This window comes from Nannospalax galili, unplaced genomic scaffold, assembly GCF_000622305.1.
Source record: "Nannospalax galili isolate Female #2095 unplaced genomic scaffold, S.galili_v1.0 scaffold188, whole genome shotgun sequence".
In the NCBI taxonomy this organism is placed as follows: Eukaryota; Metazoa; Chordata; class Mammalia; order Rodentia; family Spalacidae; genus Nannospalax; species Nannospalax galili.
The window spans coordinates 1,630,678-1,647,519 of record NW_008360325.1 but is presented as its reverse complement, the minus strand read 5'-3'; the positions used below and the strand labels follow the sequence as shown (position 1 = coordinate 1,647,519).

Below are 16,842 nucleotides of genomic sequence, written 5' to 3'. Positions count from 1 at the left end.
AACACTCCTTTTTGAAAAGGATTTTGTGAAGAATCAGTGTTAATTTTTAAGCATTTGTTAGAATTTATCAGTGGGTTTTTGTTTTGTTTTGTTTTGTTTTGTTTTAGTCTTTTTGAAACAGGGTCTCTCTGTAGCCCCAGCTGTCCTGGAACTCACTATGTAGACCAGGCTGGCCTTGAACTCACAGAGATCCGCCTGCCTCTGCCTCCCAAGTGCTAGGACTACAGGTATGCGCTATCACGCCCTGCAATTTTTATTATTTTTATTTTATGTGTACGAATGTATTGCCTGCATGTATGTAAGTGCACCCATGTTGTGTAATGTTCATGGAGGTCAAAAGAGGGCGTAGGATTCCCCTGGAACTGGAGTTATAGATGGTTGTTAGCTGCCATGTGGGTGCTGGGAACTGAATCCCCGTCCTCTGAAAAAGCAGTCAGTGCTCTTAACCGCTGAGCCAGCTCTCTAGACCCAGAGTTTATCAGTGTTATTTTGTTGACCTGGACTTTTGTTTTTAAGATTTTTACTTTTATTTTTGTGTATATGTGTGTGTCTGTGTGGTATATACCATGTATGTATGGGTGCCCTTGGAGGCCAAAGAACATTGGATCCCCTGGATTTGGAGGTATAGGCAATTGTAAGCTGCTCAGTGTGGGTGCTGGGATCCAAACTCAGGTCCTCTGGAAGAGCAGAAAGCACTCCTAACTGCTGAGCCGTTTCTCCAGCCAGCCTTGTCTTTATGAAAAGTTTCTGTTGTTTTCAATTTTTGTTTCATTTATTACTGTTAGTGTGTGTGTGTGTGTGTGTGTCTTGAGGGGGGCGGAGAGAGGGATTGTGCATGTGTGTGCCACAGTGGGCGTGTGGAAATCAGAGAACATCTCTGGGGAGCTTGTGCTCTGCCACCATGGTTCCAACAGTCAAACTCAGGTCGTCAGGCTTACAGAGCACACAGTTTTACACAATGAGTCATGTCTCCAGTCCTGTTGTTGTTTGAATTACTGGGTCACTCTTTTGACTTGTTATGTCTGGTCCAGTTTCCTTGATTCAGTTTGAGCAGTTTCTGCCTTTTCAGTAATTTGTTCATCTCATCATGTTGTTTAACTTATTGGCATCCAGTGCCATGTGGTATCCTCATGATCCTTTTATTTCTGTAAGGTCAGTGGCAATGTCCTCTTTTATTTCTGATTTCAATCCTTTGAACCTCCTTTTTATCTTTCTTTCTTTGTGTGTGTGCATTAGTGTGTATGAGTATAGGCGTGCACATCGCACATACACATGCAGAGGCCAGAGAACAATTTCAGGTGGCAGCCTTGCCTCCTACCTTGTTTGAGATAGGGTCCCTCGTTGCTCACTGTGTATGTACTTAAGGCCAGCTGGCCTGAGGGTATTCAGGGATTCTCCCGTTTCCACTTCTCTCTCACTGTGGAAGAGCTGGGATTGCAGACACACTACCACACCTAACTTTCTGTGGGTTTGGGGTCCATCCTCGGGTCCTCATGTTTGATGCTGTTTGATGCACGAGGGCTTTACCCACTAAGCCGTCTCCCCAGTCCTCTTCTTCCCCCTTAAGGTTTTGTCAACTTTGTTGATCTTTTCAAAATATCATCTTTGATTTTGTTCATTTTTCTTTTTCTACATTTTATCTGTTTCTACTCTAATCCTTATTATTTCTTTCCCCACATTCTTGTGAACAGAGCTTTGCTTCATATTGATATTCCTCTGATAGTGCCAAGCTCTAGTGGGTGCAATTTTGTATCTGTAGAAGACATGACAGCCCTGGACTGGAGAGTTAGTTGTAGGGCCTTGGCACAGAGCCATGTCAAGGTAAGTGAAGAGCTAGATTTGAGATTGTGTTGTAGCACAGAACATTGCTGAGGGGTTGGAGCATGTACCTTTCCCCAGCAGACATGGCTTCGGCCATGTGGGACCTTTCTGCAGCCCAGTGGTGGGGAAGGCAGACAACACAGGCATATGGGTGCCTGCCAGTGTGGTTCCAGTGAGGACTGTCAGGCCACATATTCCTGTTCTGTCTCCATCCAGATTCTACAAGAACCTTTAGGAAGCTTTAATTGGAGTGATTGCAAGTGCTCTACTGATTGTAGTGATCAACAGCTTTGCCCAGGAAAGTGGCCTGAATAGGAGAAAGTCACATGAAAGAGCCTCAAAGCTGTGCTCTGAATAAAGTAGTGCTTGCCAAGTGGGCTGTTAGACCTTAACTCTTTAGAGCAGCTCTGCTGAATAGAGCCACGTGTTCTCATTGGTTAGCTTAGCTTAGTGTGCCGTAGAAGAACTTCACTTTGCTATGGCATTTGCAGATACCAGTGCTGTTCAGATCAGCTCCTGGGGGAAGTGGTAGAGATTAAGGGTTTTTTGTTGTTGTTTTTTTCTTTGGTCTTTTTGAGACAGGGTCTCCCTGTAGCCCTAGCTGGCCTGGATTCGCTATGGAGACCAGGCTGGCCTTGAACTCACAGAGATCCGCCTGCCTCTGCCTCCCGAGTGCTGGGATTAAAGTCGTGCGCCACCGTGCCTGACGGCACATAGTCTTTTACACTGTACTTTTCCAAGAATTGCCTGCCCTTAATCCTGTTTTTGCCCCAGAAAGTAGAAGCCAGAGGAAGTTCTTTCTACTTTACAAGGAAGTGGCTTTGTTTAGACAGTTCAGCACCTGTCTAGCATCATAACCCTCATGTGAAGCAGAGCCCATATCAGGACCTCTCTTCCTGGTGCCCTGCCAAGACCGCGGGTGATCTTTCCAGAGCCCTGGGACTGACTGTGTCATCTGCCGGGGTCAGAGATGATGGTAGAGTATTGTAGACTCCCTTTGTACCAGCCTGAATGCTTTAAGCACATCTTTCCTCCATCATGGCTACCCAGGAAGCAGCCATTCCTCCTCTCCTCCCTTTTTTATTTATTTGTTTGGTTGTTTGGTTCATGATTGACTTTTTTTTTTAATGTATACGTGTGTATTGCTTGCATGTATATAAGTGTGTGTCGTGCAATACCCATGAAGTCAGAAAAGGACGTTGGATCCCCTGGAACTGGAGTAATGGACAGTTGTTAGTTGCCACGTGGATGCTGGGATTCAAACCCAGCTCTTTTGCAAAAAATAGCCAGTGTTCTTAATCACTGAGCCATCTCTACAGCACCTTTTTTTGGTCTTTTTTGAGGCAGGGTCCCCTCTAGCCCCAGCTGTCCTGGAACTTACTGTGTAGACCCGATTGGCCTCAAATTCAGAGATCTGCCTGCCTCTGCTTCCCGAGTGCTGGGACTAAAGGGGTGTGCCACCATGCCTGGCTTGGTTGACTTTTTAAGACAGGAGCTCAATATGGGACAGGTTGATCTCAAACTCACTATATAGCCACCAAAGATAGGTTTGAACTCCTGATCTTCTTGCCTCTGCCTCCTGAGTGCTAGGATCATAGTTACATGCCAGCATGCCTAGCTTTTTATTGTTTGGTTACAACAGAGTCTTGCTATGTAGCCAAGGCTGACCTTGACCTTGCCGTGATCTTTCTGTCTCAGCTTCCCAAGAATTGGGATTACAGGTGTGCAGGATCACACTGGGCTTCCTTAGAGGAGAAACCTTCAGTTCAAAGAGGTTCAGAAAGTTGCCTGAAGCTTTATCATTATAGATAACAGAGCTTCGATGCCAACACAGATGTGTTACATCTGGATTGTCTCTCTCCTGTGACTTTGGAGTCCAAGGCCTATGTTGGAACACTGATTGCAGGAGCCAGGAGGGAGGCTGTGACGCACGTCTTGAGCTCACTGACCCCACTGACAGGTGATAGTTTAGAGCAAAGCCTATAGGAATCTTTCCAAAAATAGCTTTGAAAAAATGAGTTCAGGAGTAAGAGGAAAGTTAAAGATTCAGTAAAAGGATCAAAAAGTCAAAGCAGTTTGTTGTTGAGTTTTAAGAAGTGTGTAGTGCTTGTGCCAGACTGTAAATTGCCTGTGTCCTTGATGTCATCTGTTCTGCTCAAGCCCCGTGTCACACATGAGACATTGCAGCTGAGCAGAGTGGAAGCCACAGAGGGAGGCCACAGGGTATATGAACGAGGTGCAGAGGTAGAAGCCACAGAAACCCTCTTACACTGGCAGCAGTTCCTCTGTTTCCTATTCGCTGGTAAAGCCCCGACCTGCAGTGGTTTGAGGTGAAGTTTCACCAAAGTACTCAAAACAAGTGAGTCGGTTTTCAGACTTTCTAACATTGGGAGGACCAGGAGGAAATATTTTTAGTGGTATTTAGCAGCTTTCAGGATTAGAGTTTGCAGAATTTTCTGCCAATATTCAGGGTACCTCTTAAAGCCGGCATAAATGATGGTGTGTTCTTTCAGAGCACTGTGGGCTATGTGGGGCTGATTAAGAGGAGAGTCTCAGGCACTTGACCCCATCTCTTCTTTCAGCAGGACCCTCCTGCTGCCCTTGAGGCCACACTGAGGAGGCTGTGAGCCTTCCTAATCCATCCTCCTCACTTGCTTGCTGAGCTGCCTGTCCCCAGCCATGTCCTCCTGTGTTGACCATTGTTGACCATCCAGGGTCCTTTGCTCTACCTAGACCAAAGACATTGCCTGGCAGAGAGAACTGGGGAACACCAAGGTTGGTACAGCTGGCAAATAGATAGAACATTTAAAATACTGTGGTAAACTGGGCGTGGTAGCGCACGCCTATAATCCCAGTGCTTGACGTAGAGGCAGGCAGATCTCTGTGAGTTCAAGGCCAGCTGGGGCTACAGGGAAGTCTCAGAAGACAGGACAAAAAAAGAGAGCACAGAATACCATGTTAAATGCACTGCTATCAAGGTTTTGTGGCCCTGTATTCACTGTGCCAATCCATGGTACAGGGCGTCTTCCCATCTTCTGTCTTGTACCTCTTTCTTTCTCAAGTGTTTGGTTGGCTGGTTGGTTGGTTGGTTTTGTTTTGGGGTTTTTTTGTTTTGTTTTTTATTTGGTCTTTTTCCCTGTAGCTCCAGCTGTCCTGGAATTCACTGTATAGACCAGGCTGGCCTTGAACTCACAGAGATCCACCTGCCTCTGCCTCTGGAGTGCTGGGATTAAAGATGTGTGCCACCACGCCTTTTAAAGTTTTCATTATAGAGTTCTTTCACATCCTTGGTTAGGGTTATTTTAGTTTTTATATTCTCTGTTGTAGCTTTTTGTTTGTTTTGAAATTTTTGTGATTAGATTTTTATCCTGCTTTGCATGTGTGTGCACATCTGTGTGTGCAAGAAAGAGACAGACAGAGATGAGTGTATGTGAACATGTAGATACACTTGCCTGTATATGCAAATGTGGAAGCCAGAGGTCTACATCAGGTGTCCCTCCATAGCCCTCTACATTTTTTTTCTTTTGAGACACTGTCTCTCACTAGACCTGGAACTCAGCACTTAAGCTAGATTGGCTGGCAGTAAACCCTTGGGATCTGCTTGATTCTATTATGCCCCAGCCCTGGGGTTACAGATGCATGTGGCCATGCCCAGCTTTTACATGGGTTCTGGGAATCAGGTAGAGCAAGCACTGTACTCACTGGGCCTTCTACATTTCCCCACACCTGTTTTTTTAGTGTTTTGAGACAAGTTTTGATGTAGCCCAGGCTCTACCAGCTGGGGACTAAGACTTCACATGACTCCTCTGGGTGGGTAGTTCATGTTCAAACCATGATAGCTCTCTCAGCACGGAGGTCCTGCTAGTACCCAAATGAGGCCACCCAGGACCACCACATCTGGCTTTGTACATGTGTGCTGGGGATCAAACTCAAGTTCTTTTTTTTTTTTTTTAATGTGTATGAGTGTTATGCCTGCATGTATGAAAGTGTACCCTGTTGTGCAATCCCCGAGGAGGTCAGAAGAGGCTGTCAGATCCCCTGGAACTAGAGTTATAGACAGTTGTTAGCTGCCATGTAGGTGCTGGGATTCAAACCTGGGTCTTCTGCAAGAACAGCCAGTGTTCTTAACCACTGAGCCATCTCTCCAGCCCCTTTTTCTGGTCTTTTAAAGATAGGGTCTCCCTGTAACCCCAGCTGACCTAGAACTCAGTATGTAGACCAGGCTGGACTTGAACTCACAGAGATCCACCTGCTTCTACCTCCCAAGTGCTGGGATTAAAGGTGTGTACTACCATGCCCAACTTTATTTATTATTTTTATTTTATGTGTATGGATTTATTGTCTGCATGCATATAAGTGCACCTGTGTCATGCAGTGCCCGTGGGGGTCAGAAGAGGGCATCAGATCCCTTGGAATTGGAATTAAGGTGGTTGTTAGCCACCATATGGGTGCTGGGAATCAAACCCCAGTTCTCTGTAAGAACAGCCAGTGCTCTTAACCGCTGAGCCATCTCTCCAGCCCCTCAAACTCAAGTTCTAATGCTTGTACAGCAAGCACTTTACCAACTGAACTGTCTCCTCATCCCCTGCTTTTTGTGTCTTTATGCTTTATTCACCTTTCTAGAAGACATCCTCAACTTCCAGCTCTCCTATTACCATCCCTATGAACACATTTCCAATTTCTGAGAAGTCTTTTGTCTCCTGGTAGTAACATCTCTGGAGGGTGTTGTTTCTTTGTTTTGGTTCTTGTTCAAACAGGGTCTCACTATGGAGCCCAAGGCACAGTGACCGGGACTGGAGCATGAGCAAATAATAGTCCCAGTTGTCATCTCCTCCCCTGATGACAGAGGGAGGGAATCGGGAGAAGAAATAATGGCCTGAGTTGTCCCCAATAATGAGTGACGACCCTGAGGTTGTCATTAGAGAACATGGGACCACATTATGCCACCTGTCTTCCTTTAAAGGACCTCAGCCACCAGCATCCCTTCTGATCTACAAACATCTCAGGTGTTGGTGGCTGTTATTAAATCACTCCTGAATGGGGACCTGGCTCCTCCCCACCTCTATCCTGTAGCCTTTTGGTTTTTCATTTGGTTTTGTTTTCAGATTTATTTATTGTTATTTGTACAAGTGTTTGGATTACCTGTATGCCTATGGTATGTGTGCAGTGCCCACAAGGGCTGGAAGACAGCAACAGAGCTGCCATGTGGGTGCTGGGAATTGAACCTGGTCCTCTGGAAGAACAGCAGATGCTCGTAACCTCTGCATCACCTCTCTAGCCCTGCCCCCTGTAACCTTTTGTAATCTCTCAGTAAATGACACTTACGTATATGTGTGCGCAGATGGATGTACTTCTCTCTCAGCTTTCCAAGTCGATGCATAAGGTTTTAATGTTTCTATATTATTATTGACTCTTTCTAAGTTGTTTTTTTTTATCACATTTATCTGGTGGAAGGGGGCACATGTCACCACACACACGTGGAGGTCAGAAGACAGCTTGCAGGTGTTGGCTCTCTCCTTGCACTGTCTGGGTCCTGGGACTGAACTCAGGCTATCAGGCTTGGCGGTATAGCATGTGCCACATCTCACCAGCCACTATCCTTTTGTTTTGTTTTTTGGGTTGTTTGGTTTTGTTTTTGTTTTTTTTTTATCTTTTTGAGACAGGGTCTCCCTGTAGCTGTCCTGAAACTCACTATATAGACCAGGCTGGACTTGAACTCACAGAGATCCACCTGCCTCTGCGTCGCGAGTGCTGGGGTTATAGGTGTACACTACCATGCCCGGCTATCCTTTTTTTTTTTTTTTAACTATTATTTTTTTTTTTGTATGAGTGTGTTTCCTGCATGTATGTTGTGTGGTGCTTGTGTAGGTCAGAAGAGGGCATCAGATTCCTCTTGAACTGGAGTTTCGGACAGTTGTTAGCTGACATGTGGATGCTGGGATCCAAACCTGGGTCCTCTGCAAGAGCAGCCAGTGCTCTTAACTGCTGAGCCATCTCTCTAGCCCCACCAGCCATTATTCTAAAACTCTTTATTAATTCTGCGTTACAAATTGTATTCTTCATTCTTTTTATTATTTGTATGAAGTTTCAAAGGCGACTGAGCCAAAATTTTAGCTGCTTACTTCTTTATTCAATTGACAGTTTTATAATTGTAGAGTCACACATTCATGGCTTGTTGCATAGCCAATACTCAGGGTGTGTGGAGGCAGGCTGGGCCCAGTGCCCCTTCCCCTGCCTCTGCTGTGGGGGCAAACAACCCATCTTCCCTGCTCTGCTCAGTTACAGAGTGGGCCAGCCTCTTCCCTCCCTTCCCTTGTGCCCGTCACACTTCGTAGGATCAGGGTCTTGACCCAGAACAGCCTTCCCGAGAATCTGTACCTTGGGACCCCAGGTCCATGGGGGTGGAGACAGGCAGACTGCAGATTAAACATATGCTCAGAGGGGATACCCCAAGGCATCTCATTTGGGTACAACCAGCACCCCAAAAGTGGGAGTGGGCAGTAAGCCCAGGCTATGTGGCCCTGTGGTAGTCCAAGTAGATTAGTTACAGAGCTAAAGTAGGCAGGGGCCATCTGTGGCATTATGTACCCTTTGATCTTACTGGCCTAGGGGTTGACCTTTGAAGGTGACTTGGTTTCTGGTGTGCCTCTGTTTTATGCTCCCTGTAACACTCAAGGGTGAGACAGAGTCCTGTGGCATCCTGCTCACTGCTCACCCACAACCCCGACTCTGACATCCTTTGCTCATCCACACCCATACATCACAGTTGCCTTGCCCCTCCTTCTCCTATTCCCCCTCCGCCCTCACAGGAAGGTTCCTTCTATGCAGGGGCCTTGATGCCCCCGTTCATTCACTCAGCAATGGGAAGCCCCAACCGAGAACAGCCAGTGGCTGAGAAGTACAGCAGGTGGTGAGTACGTGTGAATGCACAGGGACAGGTGACTCCACCCAGGGTGCCCTGTCCCAAGAGCATGGCAGCTGGAGCCAGCAGAGGTGTGATGTCAGCATCGTGATAGGAGCTCACTGTGGGTAAAGTGTGGCTCGAAGCACGCGTCATGATGAACTCTCTGTGAGGTACAGAACAGCTGCGAGTGAAGATGCCACTGGCCAGAACCCAGGAAAGCGGGGCCCTGAGAGCAGCAGGAACAGGAACCAGGAACCAGCTGAACTCAGGAAGGAAGTGTCAGCCCAGGGGACAGCTTCAGCTATTCACCTGGACCCCAGGCAGCTCTGCCCTCTAAAGCACAGAGAGTTGGTCCAGCTGGGGGTGACCAGCCCTGGGGCAGCAAACAAGACACTGGGAAGATTTACTCTTGTCTGTTAAAAGTTGACAACACAGCTGGGTGTGGTAGTCCCAGTACTCGGGAGGCCAAGGCAGGCAAACCTCTATGAGCCTGGTCTACATGGTGAGGTCCAAGCTAGCTGGGGCTACAGAGAGACCCTGTCTCAAAAAACAAAACCTAAAACAAAATGTTGACAACATGGCAGGACACACTGAGTGTGGCCAAGGGCTGCCAAGGGGCAGGGCGGGCAGCCAGCCTGGTGCCTACCTGAGATCTGGCTCCTGCTGGCTTTCCTTGCTCCCATCTCCCGTGTCCCACGTGGGAAATGTCACCTGAAGCAAAGGCACAGACGGGAACTGCTGGAGCTAAGACGGGACTCTGGCCCAAGGTGAACCTGGCCAGCTGGAGGCTGCCCGTGTGCCCCTTGGTGTATGTGAGGATGGCCAGGGCAGGTTGCATGTAGGCGGTCTACAGGGTATCATTTCCTCTCCATGTGGCACCCACTTGACACATCAGCTAGGCTTGGACATCAGCATTGCCTTTCTCTGCTGTCCTCTGCCATCCAGGCCTGGCCTTCCGTTTCTTCTGTTAACTCCCTCCCTTAGCCAGGCCACCTAGGCTTCTGAAGTCTTGGCTGGTTGTCTAGTGGGCCGTCACACAGTCTGACGTGTTGACATTCTGAGGATAATCGTGAGTGTCTTTCCTCCCTGTAAGGCTGCATGCCAGGGGCAGAGCTGCCAAGAGGCTGCACCTGCCTCACCCCTCCTGCTCACGCCGGCTCCCCAAGGCTGTCAGGCTGCGTTCTTCTGTAGTCCCTGGTGGGCGCCCAGTCCGAGCCTCTCGTCCTTCCACTTGTCACTTCCTCCTCCTCTGAGGAATAACCTTCCTGTTTCTAGCCTGCCGGGGTCACCTTGGTCAGTGTCCATTCCAGCCCTAATGACCAGATGCTGTGGGCGCTCGACAGCAGGTGGAATGTGCACGTGCGAACTGGAATCAGTGAGGAGATGCCTGTGGGGACAGACTGGGAGCACGTACCAGGTAGGGACAAGCCAACAGGCACTTCATTGACCCCCACACAGCCCCAGTTTTCAGCTATCATGTTTATGGCCACAGCCCACGGTGCCAGGCAAGCCAAGCATTGAAATCACAAGGGGCTGTTTTGACCTGAGAACCCCCAGGCCCATTGTCTGTAAAGTAGCCTGTCATCCAGCCAGTGGACTAGCCACATGCTAGTCCTGGGTGTTCTGTTGGGTCCAAGATGTTCTAAAGCACGAGCCAGGCAAAGCTGTAAAGAGTCCTCTTTGCTGGGAGTGGGCAGGTCAGCTTACTGGGGTGTTTATGGGATAGTAGCTTTCCCACTGCCCAGACCCTGCTGTGAAGCCTCAGGCTCTCATGGCTGGGCTAACCCTGCCAGGGCATCGTTTCCCTTGGTGCCCAGCATGGTACAACACAGGGCACTGTTACCACAGGAAGCCCTGGTGGCCAGTACAATGTCTAGAGAGAGAATCTTGGGGAGTGATACTTTGTCCTGTGTGCTCTGGAGCTGAGCAGATACCATTTGCCCACAGGGTTGCAGGCCTGTCAGCTGACACTGAGCACCAGGACTGTGTGGGCACGCTGTCCAAATGGTGACCTTGCCCGCCGATATGGTGTCACAGACAAAAATCCTGCTGGGGACTACTGGAAGAAGATTCCCGGAAGCGCGTCATGTGTCACAGGCAGGTGCTGGGGCCTGGGGGCCGATGGGAGGGAACTCTAGAAGAGGCTGCTCCTGCTCAGCTCCATCCCCTACAGCCAGAGCTGAGGGCAAGGCCCACCTGCGGGAGGGATCCCGACACAGGCTCTGCAAGTCTCCTGACTGGGACAGAGTGCTGCTGTGCACTGAGCAAACTGCCTGATACGGCTGCTTACCCTTGTAATTCCAGCACTTTGGAGGCCAAGGCAGGTAGCAGAGTGTTCTGAGTTTCAGGCTAGCCTGTGCTTTTGTCCTGAACTGTATGGTTAACAGGGTTGTGACTGGCTATTGTCCTTGCAGTGACCTCATCAGATGAACTATGGGCAGTGGGCCCCCCTGGCTACCTCCTCCAACGGCTGACAAAGACATTCAGCCACTCACACAGCACCCAGAAGAATAACCAGGTGGCCACCTCCCACCCCGAGGACCTGGAGGACGAGTGGGAGGTCATCTGAAGGAGCCTTGGGCAGCCAGTCAGAAGGAGAAAGCCGTGGCCCTGATGGACAATACTGTTTCCAGCTGACTCACTTGTGGATATGCCTCATCAACTGGGCTGAACACCCCACACTTACTTTCATCCGTATTTGTTTCCGTCTCATTCCAGAACTCAGAGCCTCAGCCACAGGCCCAGAGCTGCCACAGTAACAGCAGCACCTTTGACATCTTGCCAAGGTCACCTCTGAGTGGGAATGTGGCTCCTGCTCAGTCGCATGCACTGGTTATCCGAGTGCTGCGGTAAGTTCTCACTGGGCAGCTCCAGGTCCTATTGTATGAGATGACACAGCAACCGCCATAGGCACCTGAGTCACAGCCAGGAGCTAGGGATAGAACTGAGGCCAGCAAAGGTAGCAAGGCACCCACGTGAGCCCACATCGGAGCCCCGGGCCCAACAACTGCAGGTCAGAGCTCTGCAGGTGTGGGATGTGCTTGGTGACAGTGTAGACTCCATCACAGGGGCCCCATTTCTCTGTGAGAGGTACAGGCCATGTGCATATTCCATGCCAGACATTCCAGCAAGGAAAACTTTGCTCATCTGTGATGGGGGCACTAACTGTGCGGGGTGAACACACACAAACACACCCACCTAACTGTGCGGGGTGAACACAGACACACCCACCTAACTGTGCGGGGTGAACACATACAGACACACCCACCTAACTGTGCGGGGTGAACACACATAGACACACCCACCTAACTGTGCGGGGTGAACACACACAGACACACCCACCTAACTGTGCGGGGTGAACACAGACACACCCACCTAACTGTGCGGGGTGAACACACACAGACACACCCACCTAACTGTGCGGGGTGAACACACACAGACACACCCACCTTACCTTGTCCATGTTCAGGTTAGTTGCCCAACTCCTAGAACATACACCTCCGCCAACATAATGGCCAGTAGGTACAGACAGAACACAGAGGTGCCCATGTGGTCTATGCAACCCAGCTCCGCGGTGTTAGTTGGATACCAGGGCTGACCCATGCCAGATAACCTAGAGACATCTTTGGAATGACATTTGACTAGTGTGCTGGTGAGCATCCTAAAGCTGGGTACATCCTCAGAAGACGAATCTGATTATTGCCTTTTTTGTTTGTTGTATTACAAACCTGAGTAAGATACCTCATTTGAAATCAAATCTCACAAATTCAGAAGATAAATGTATCTTCTGAAACTAGCAGAAGGTCTTCTGTTCCTTCCAGTGGTTTATCCTTAGCCCACCCTCTCTTGGCTGTAGCCTCGTGAGGGTGGCCATCCCCCAGCATGTCCTCAGCCCACAGGGCAGCATTTTCAGGGGGCATAGTGTTGACACCCCAGCAGGTAGAAAGCAGTGCCTGCCACCCACAGGTGTGGTAGCCCCACAGTGGCCCCTGGGGACAGTGGCACTCTTCCCTCAGGCATCTGAACTTCAGGACAAGCTGCCCACTGCGTCCTTCCGAATCTGCTGCCCTCCCCTGAAGGAGGTTCATGCCACTGCTCTAGATTGGCTGTTTTTTTTATGCCCACCTTGCCCAGGCTGTTACTCGATGCCCATTTTCTACCAGGTATGTATGTCAGAGCTCCTTGGTGCCAGGTGAAGGGCCCTAGTCGTGATGAAGAGCGAGCCTTCCAGGTTCTCGATGAGGACAAAACTTTGAGACCCCTGATCTCACTTGATTTTATAGAACCCTTTTTGTAGGAATTCAGTGACAGCAGAGGCAGCCCCGGCCAAGCTGTCCTCTTCTGTGAATGCTGTGCCTTGCCTAGCTCCTTAAGATGGCAGTGCTCCCCTAAGCCCATGGGACTATAGTGCAATTAAACTCAAGTGAATACTCTTAAACTACTTTAACTTCAGTGCTTTGTACCATTTTTCTTTCCAGTTTTAGTTTTTAGTTGTGCTTTGAGATCATGCAATAAACTAGACTTTTTTCCAACTCTGACGGCCCTGATGCTTGAGCTGGGAGAGGACCTGCAGCAGACACACCTGCTGGCCTGCAGGGACAGCCTACCAGCCGGCCACTGCAGCAGAGCACTACCACCTAGTCTTGGGCCCTGGCTGGTGTTGAAATAGGCACCCACCTGCCCAGTTGGTTTGATAGGCATTGGCCACTCCTGAGCCAGACACACCCTGGCAGCCCTGGGAGAAGGCCTGATGGAGGCAGAATAAGGGCTGTCCCAAGACATGAGTCTTGTTTTGAGAAAGTCTGGTGGACCCCAGCCTGACCTCCAGCTCACTATGTAGCCAAAGCCAGCCTTGAGCTCCTGATCCTCTTGCCCCAGCTTCCCAGGTGCTGGGATTACAGGTGTGCACCACCATGTCCCATTAAGACATATTAGTCTTCATAAAGAAATCCACTGGCATAGCTCATTTTCAGAATCCCCACTGGGACATTTCTCTTTTGGAGAGACAAATCTTAAAATTATAATAGTGCCCACAAGCACCCATGATAACTGCTCAGTCTGTGAGCTTCATGTCCCTCTCTAGAGCCCAGGGGCAGTATGGTTAGTCCCATGATACGCAGAGAGGTTGAGTAACTTGCTCACAGTCACACAGTAACTGGATCAGGAACCCAAGTTGGCAGAGCTGCAGACTTGTGCCAGCTGATGCCACCTCATCAACAGCTGAGAGTTGCCACAAGTGGAGGCAGGTTAGGAGCCCCAGCAAGGGCCGGCATGTCAGGTATACCCCAGACTGTGGAAGGCCCTCACCTTGCAGTCAAGGCATCCCTACAGCCAGCACTGCAGCATTCCACAAGCACCTCAGAAGTGGGCCAGCGGAGAGCTAGCAGCCATGCCATGGCTTCTTCCACTGCAACAGGGAGAACCCACCTTTGTCTTCTGGAAGGCCAGGGCCCTCAGAATTCAAGAGATGGAGAAATCACAGGAGAAAATCCATTCTGAGACATAGTTTCTTCAAACTGTAGTCTGTAAGTCAGACTATGTAAAGCTGGGGACATGGCTCACAGCAGACCTAGCATCACAGAAAACCAAAAACCCTACAGAGTTTCACATTGTATCTATAATCCCAGCACTTAAGAAACTGAGGCCGGATTGCTGTGAGTTCCCAGCTAACCTGGGCCATATAGTTCCTAGCCAGCCTGAGTACACGTAGGACCCTGTCTCAAGAAACTTAAATAAAAAAATAAACAGGGAGGGGAATGGGTAGAACTAGTGTGACCCTGATCCTGAGTGCTCACTGCAAGAACTCATCCGAACCAGCAGGAACACAGGACACAAAGGTGGGCAAAGGGGTGAAGAGGCACCTCACAAAGGCGTTCCCAACACCAGTAGGGCACAGGGAATCTCCAAAAGCACAGGCCACTGGGAAAGCAATGGAAGTCCTTGGTCTGAAAGCCTCACACTGCAAACAGTTCTGAAAAATGTGCCCTCAAGAACAGAACTAGGTCTGGGGCATGTAGTGCCCCGCTAGAACATATGCCTTGCATGCAGGAGTCCCTGGGTTCGAGTCCCAGCATGACTATGAAGAACAAATGAAGCAGGGTGGGAGGGGCCGCTGTCTGCGAACTTGAGCCTGTGCCCTTACCACCACCGAACAGTGCCAGCCATCAGCACGTGCCAGCAGGGCGCACTGTGGAGTGCCACAGGGAACAGGGTGGTGAGAGAGTCTTTGGGGTGACACTACAACTGTTTTTACCCGATAAGAGGGAAGCAGTGGAGGGTAACTCACTCTGCAGCAGGGGCCTAGAGGGGCAAAAGGAGACAAGCTCTCCCCTAGGACAAGCAGCTGGCCAATGATTGTTTCCAAGCCTCTGTCTTTTTTATCTTTTGAATGGTGAACTATGTAAATGTATTATTTATTTAAAAACTAAATAAAATTTACATTTTAGAAATTCAGTACTCTTCTTACCTTTACAGTATCACTATTTGAGTCAGATACCACAAAACACCAAAAGTGTTTTACCAATACTATTCACAAAGTGCTTTGAACTACCAGAGAATGCCTATAGTGCAGTAATCTTAAAAAAATACTAAATTGAGCCAGGCACGGCAGCACTCGCCTTTAATCCCAGCACTCCGGAGGCAGAGGCAGGCGGATTTCTGTGAGTTCAAGGCCAGCCTGGTCTACATAGAGTTCCAGGCCAGCTGGGACTCCAGGGAGACCCTGTCTCAAAAAGACCAAAATAAATTGTAGGCTGGAGAGATGGCTCAGTGGTTAAGAACACTGGTTCTTGCAGAAGACCCGGGTTTGAATCCCAGCACCCACATAGCAGCTAACAGCGGTCTGTAACTCCAGTCCCAGGGGATCTGACCACTTCTGACCTCCGCGGGCATTGCACAACACGGGTGCACTTACCTACATACAAGCAATACACGTATACACATGAAAATAAAAAAATTTTAAAAACTGGGCTGGAGAGATGGCTCAGCAGTTAAGAACACTGGTTGTTCTTGCAGAAGACCCAAGTTTGAATCCCAGCACCTACAAGAAAGCTAACAACTGTCTAACTCCAGTCCCAGGGGATCCAACAGCCTCTTCTGACCTCTGCAGGCATTGCTGGACTCGGGTGCACTTACCTACATGCAGGCAATACACGCATACACATAAAATAAAAATTAAATAAAAAAATTTTAAAAAATACTAAATTGTGCCACGTGTAATGCCACATACCTTTAATTCCAGCACTTGGGAGGCAGAGGCAGACAGATCTCTATGAGATGGAGGCCAGACTGTTTACATATGAGTTCCAGGCCAGCTGGGTCTACAGGGAAACTGTTTCAAAAAAAAACCAAAAGAACCAAATTGTGGTAGGAAAATATTAAAAAGAATTTTAACTAAAAAATTAAGATATCGCTGGGTGTGGTGGTGCATGCCTTTAGTCCAAGCACTCGGGAGGCAGAGGCAGGTGGGTCTGAGTTTGAGGCCAGCCTGGTCTACCATAGCAAGTTCCAGACCAGCCAGGGCTACATAGTGAAACCCTATCTGTGCTGGATAGCTTTAGTGTGCACTTGACACACCTGGGTTGAGGGAGCCTCAATTGGGGAATTGCCTCTATTGGACTGGCCTGTGGCCATTGTCTGAAGGGCATCTTCTCAATGAGTGATGTGGGAGGGCTCAGTCCACTGTGGGTGGTGCCACCCCTGGGCAGGTGGGCCTGTGTTGCATAAGAAAGCAGGCTGAGCTGGGGCCAAGGGAGCAAGCCAGTAAGCATTGTTCCTCTATGGCCTGTGTTCCAGCTCCTGCCTCCAGGTTCCTGCCCTGAGTTCTTACCTTGAGCTCCTTGATGAACTGCGACCTGGGAGATGTAAGCTGAATAAACCCTTTCCTCCCCAAGTTGGTAGTGGTCAGAGTGTTTTGTCACAGTAATGAAGAAACAAACTAGGACAGAAATTGGTACCAGAAGTAGGGCATTGCTGTGACAGACTGACCTTGGTGTTTTTGGGGAGGACTGTGGAAGTGTTTGGAACTTTGGGCTGGAAGAGCCATTGTGTGCTCAGAGTTTGTTGCTATGGGGCTTAGAACAATTGTGCTGAAAGAGTCATGGACAATGGAGGCCAAC

General features: G+C 49.1%; 1 protein-coding gene across 5 annotated transcripts in view; it reads left to right on the top strand.

The window, feature by feature from the left end:
• Positions 1 to 13,257, top strand: part of Tecpr2 (tectonin beta-propeller repeat containing 2) — a 108,351-nt gene extending 95,094 nt beyond the window's left edge. For 4 of the 5 annotated variants that reach the window (XM_029559909.1, XM_008825589.3, XM_029559908.1 and 1 more), the window contains 3 exons: positions 10,001 to 10,142; positions 10,673 to 10,822; positions 11,140 to 13,257. In XM_029559909.1, the coding sequence (XP_029415769.1) occupies positions 10,001 to 10,142; positions 10,673 to 10,822; positions 11,140 to 11,294 (447 nt within the window). In that variant the 3' untranslated portion in view covers positions 11,295 to 13,257. Of the gene's footprint in view, positions 1 to 10,000; positions 10,143 to 10,672; positions 10,823 to 11,139 lie in introns of those variants that run through there. The other variant, XR_003848200.1, reaches the window with a different exon arrangement.
• The last annotated feature ends 3,585 nt before the right edge of the window (positions 13,258 to 16,842 follow it).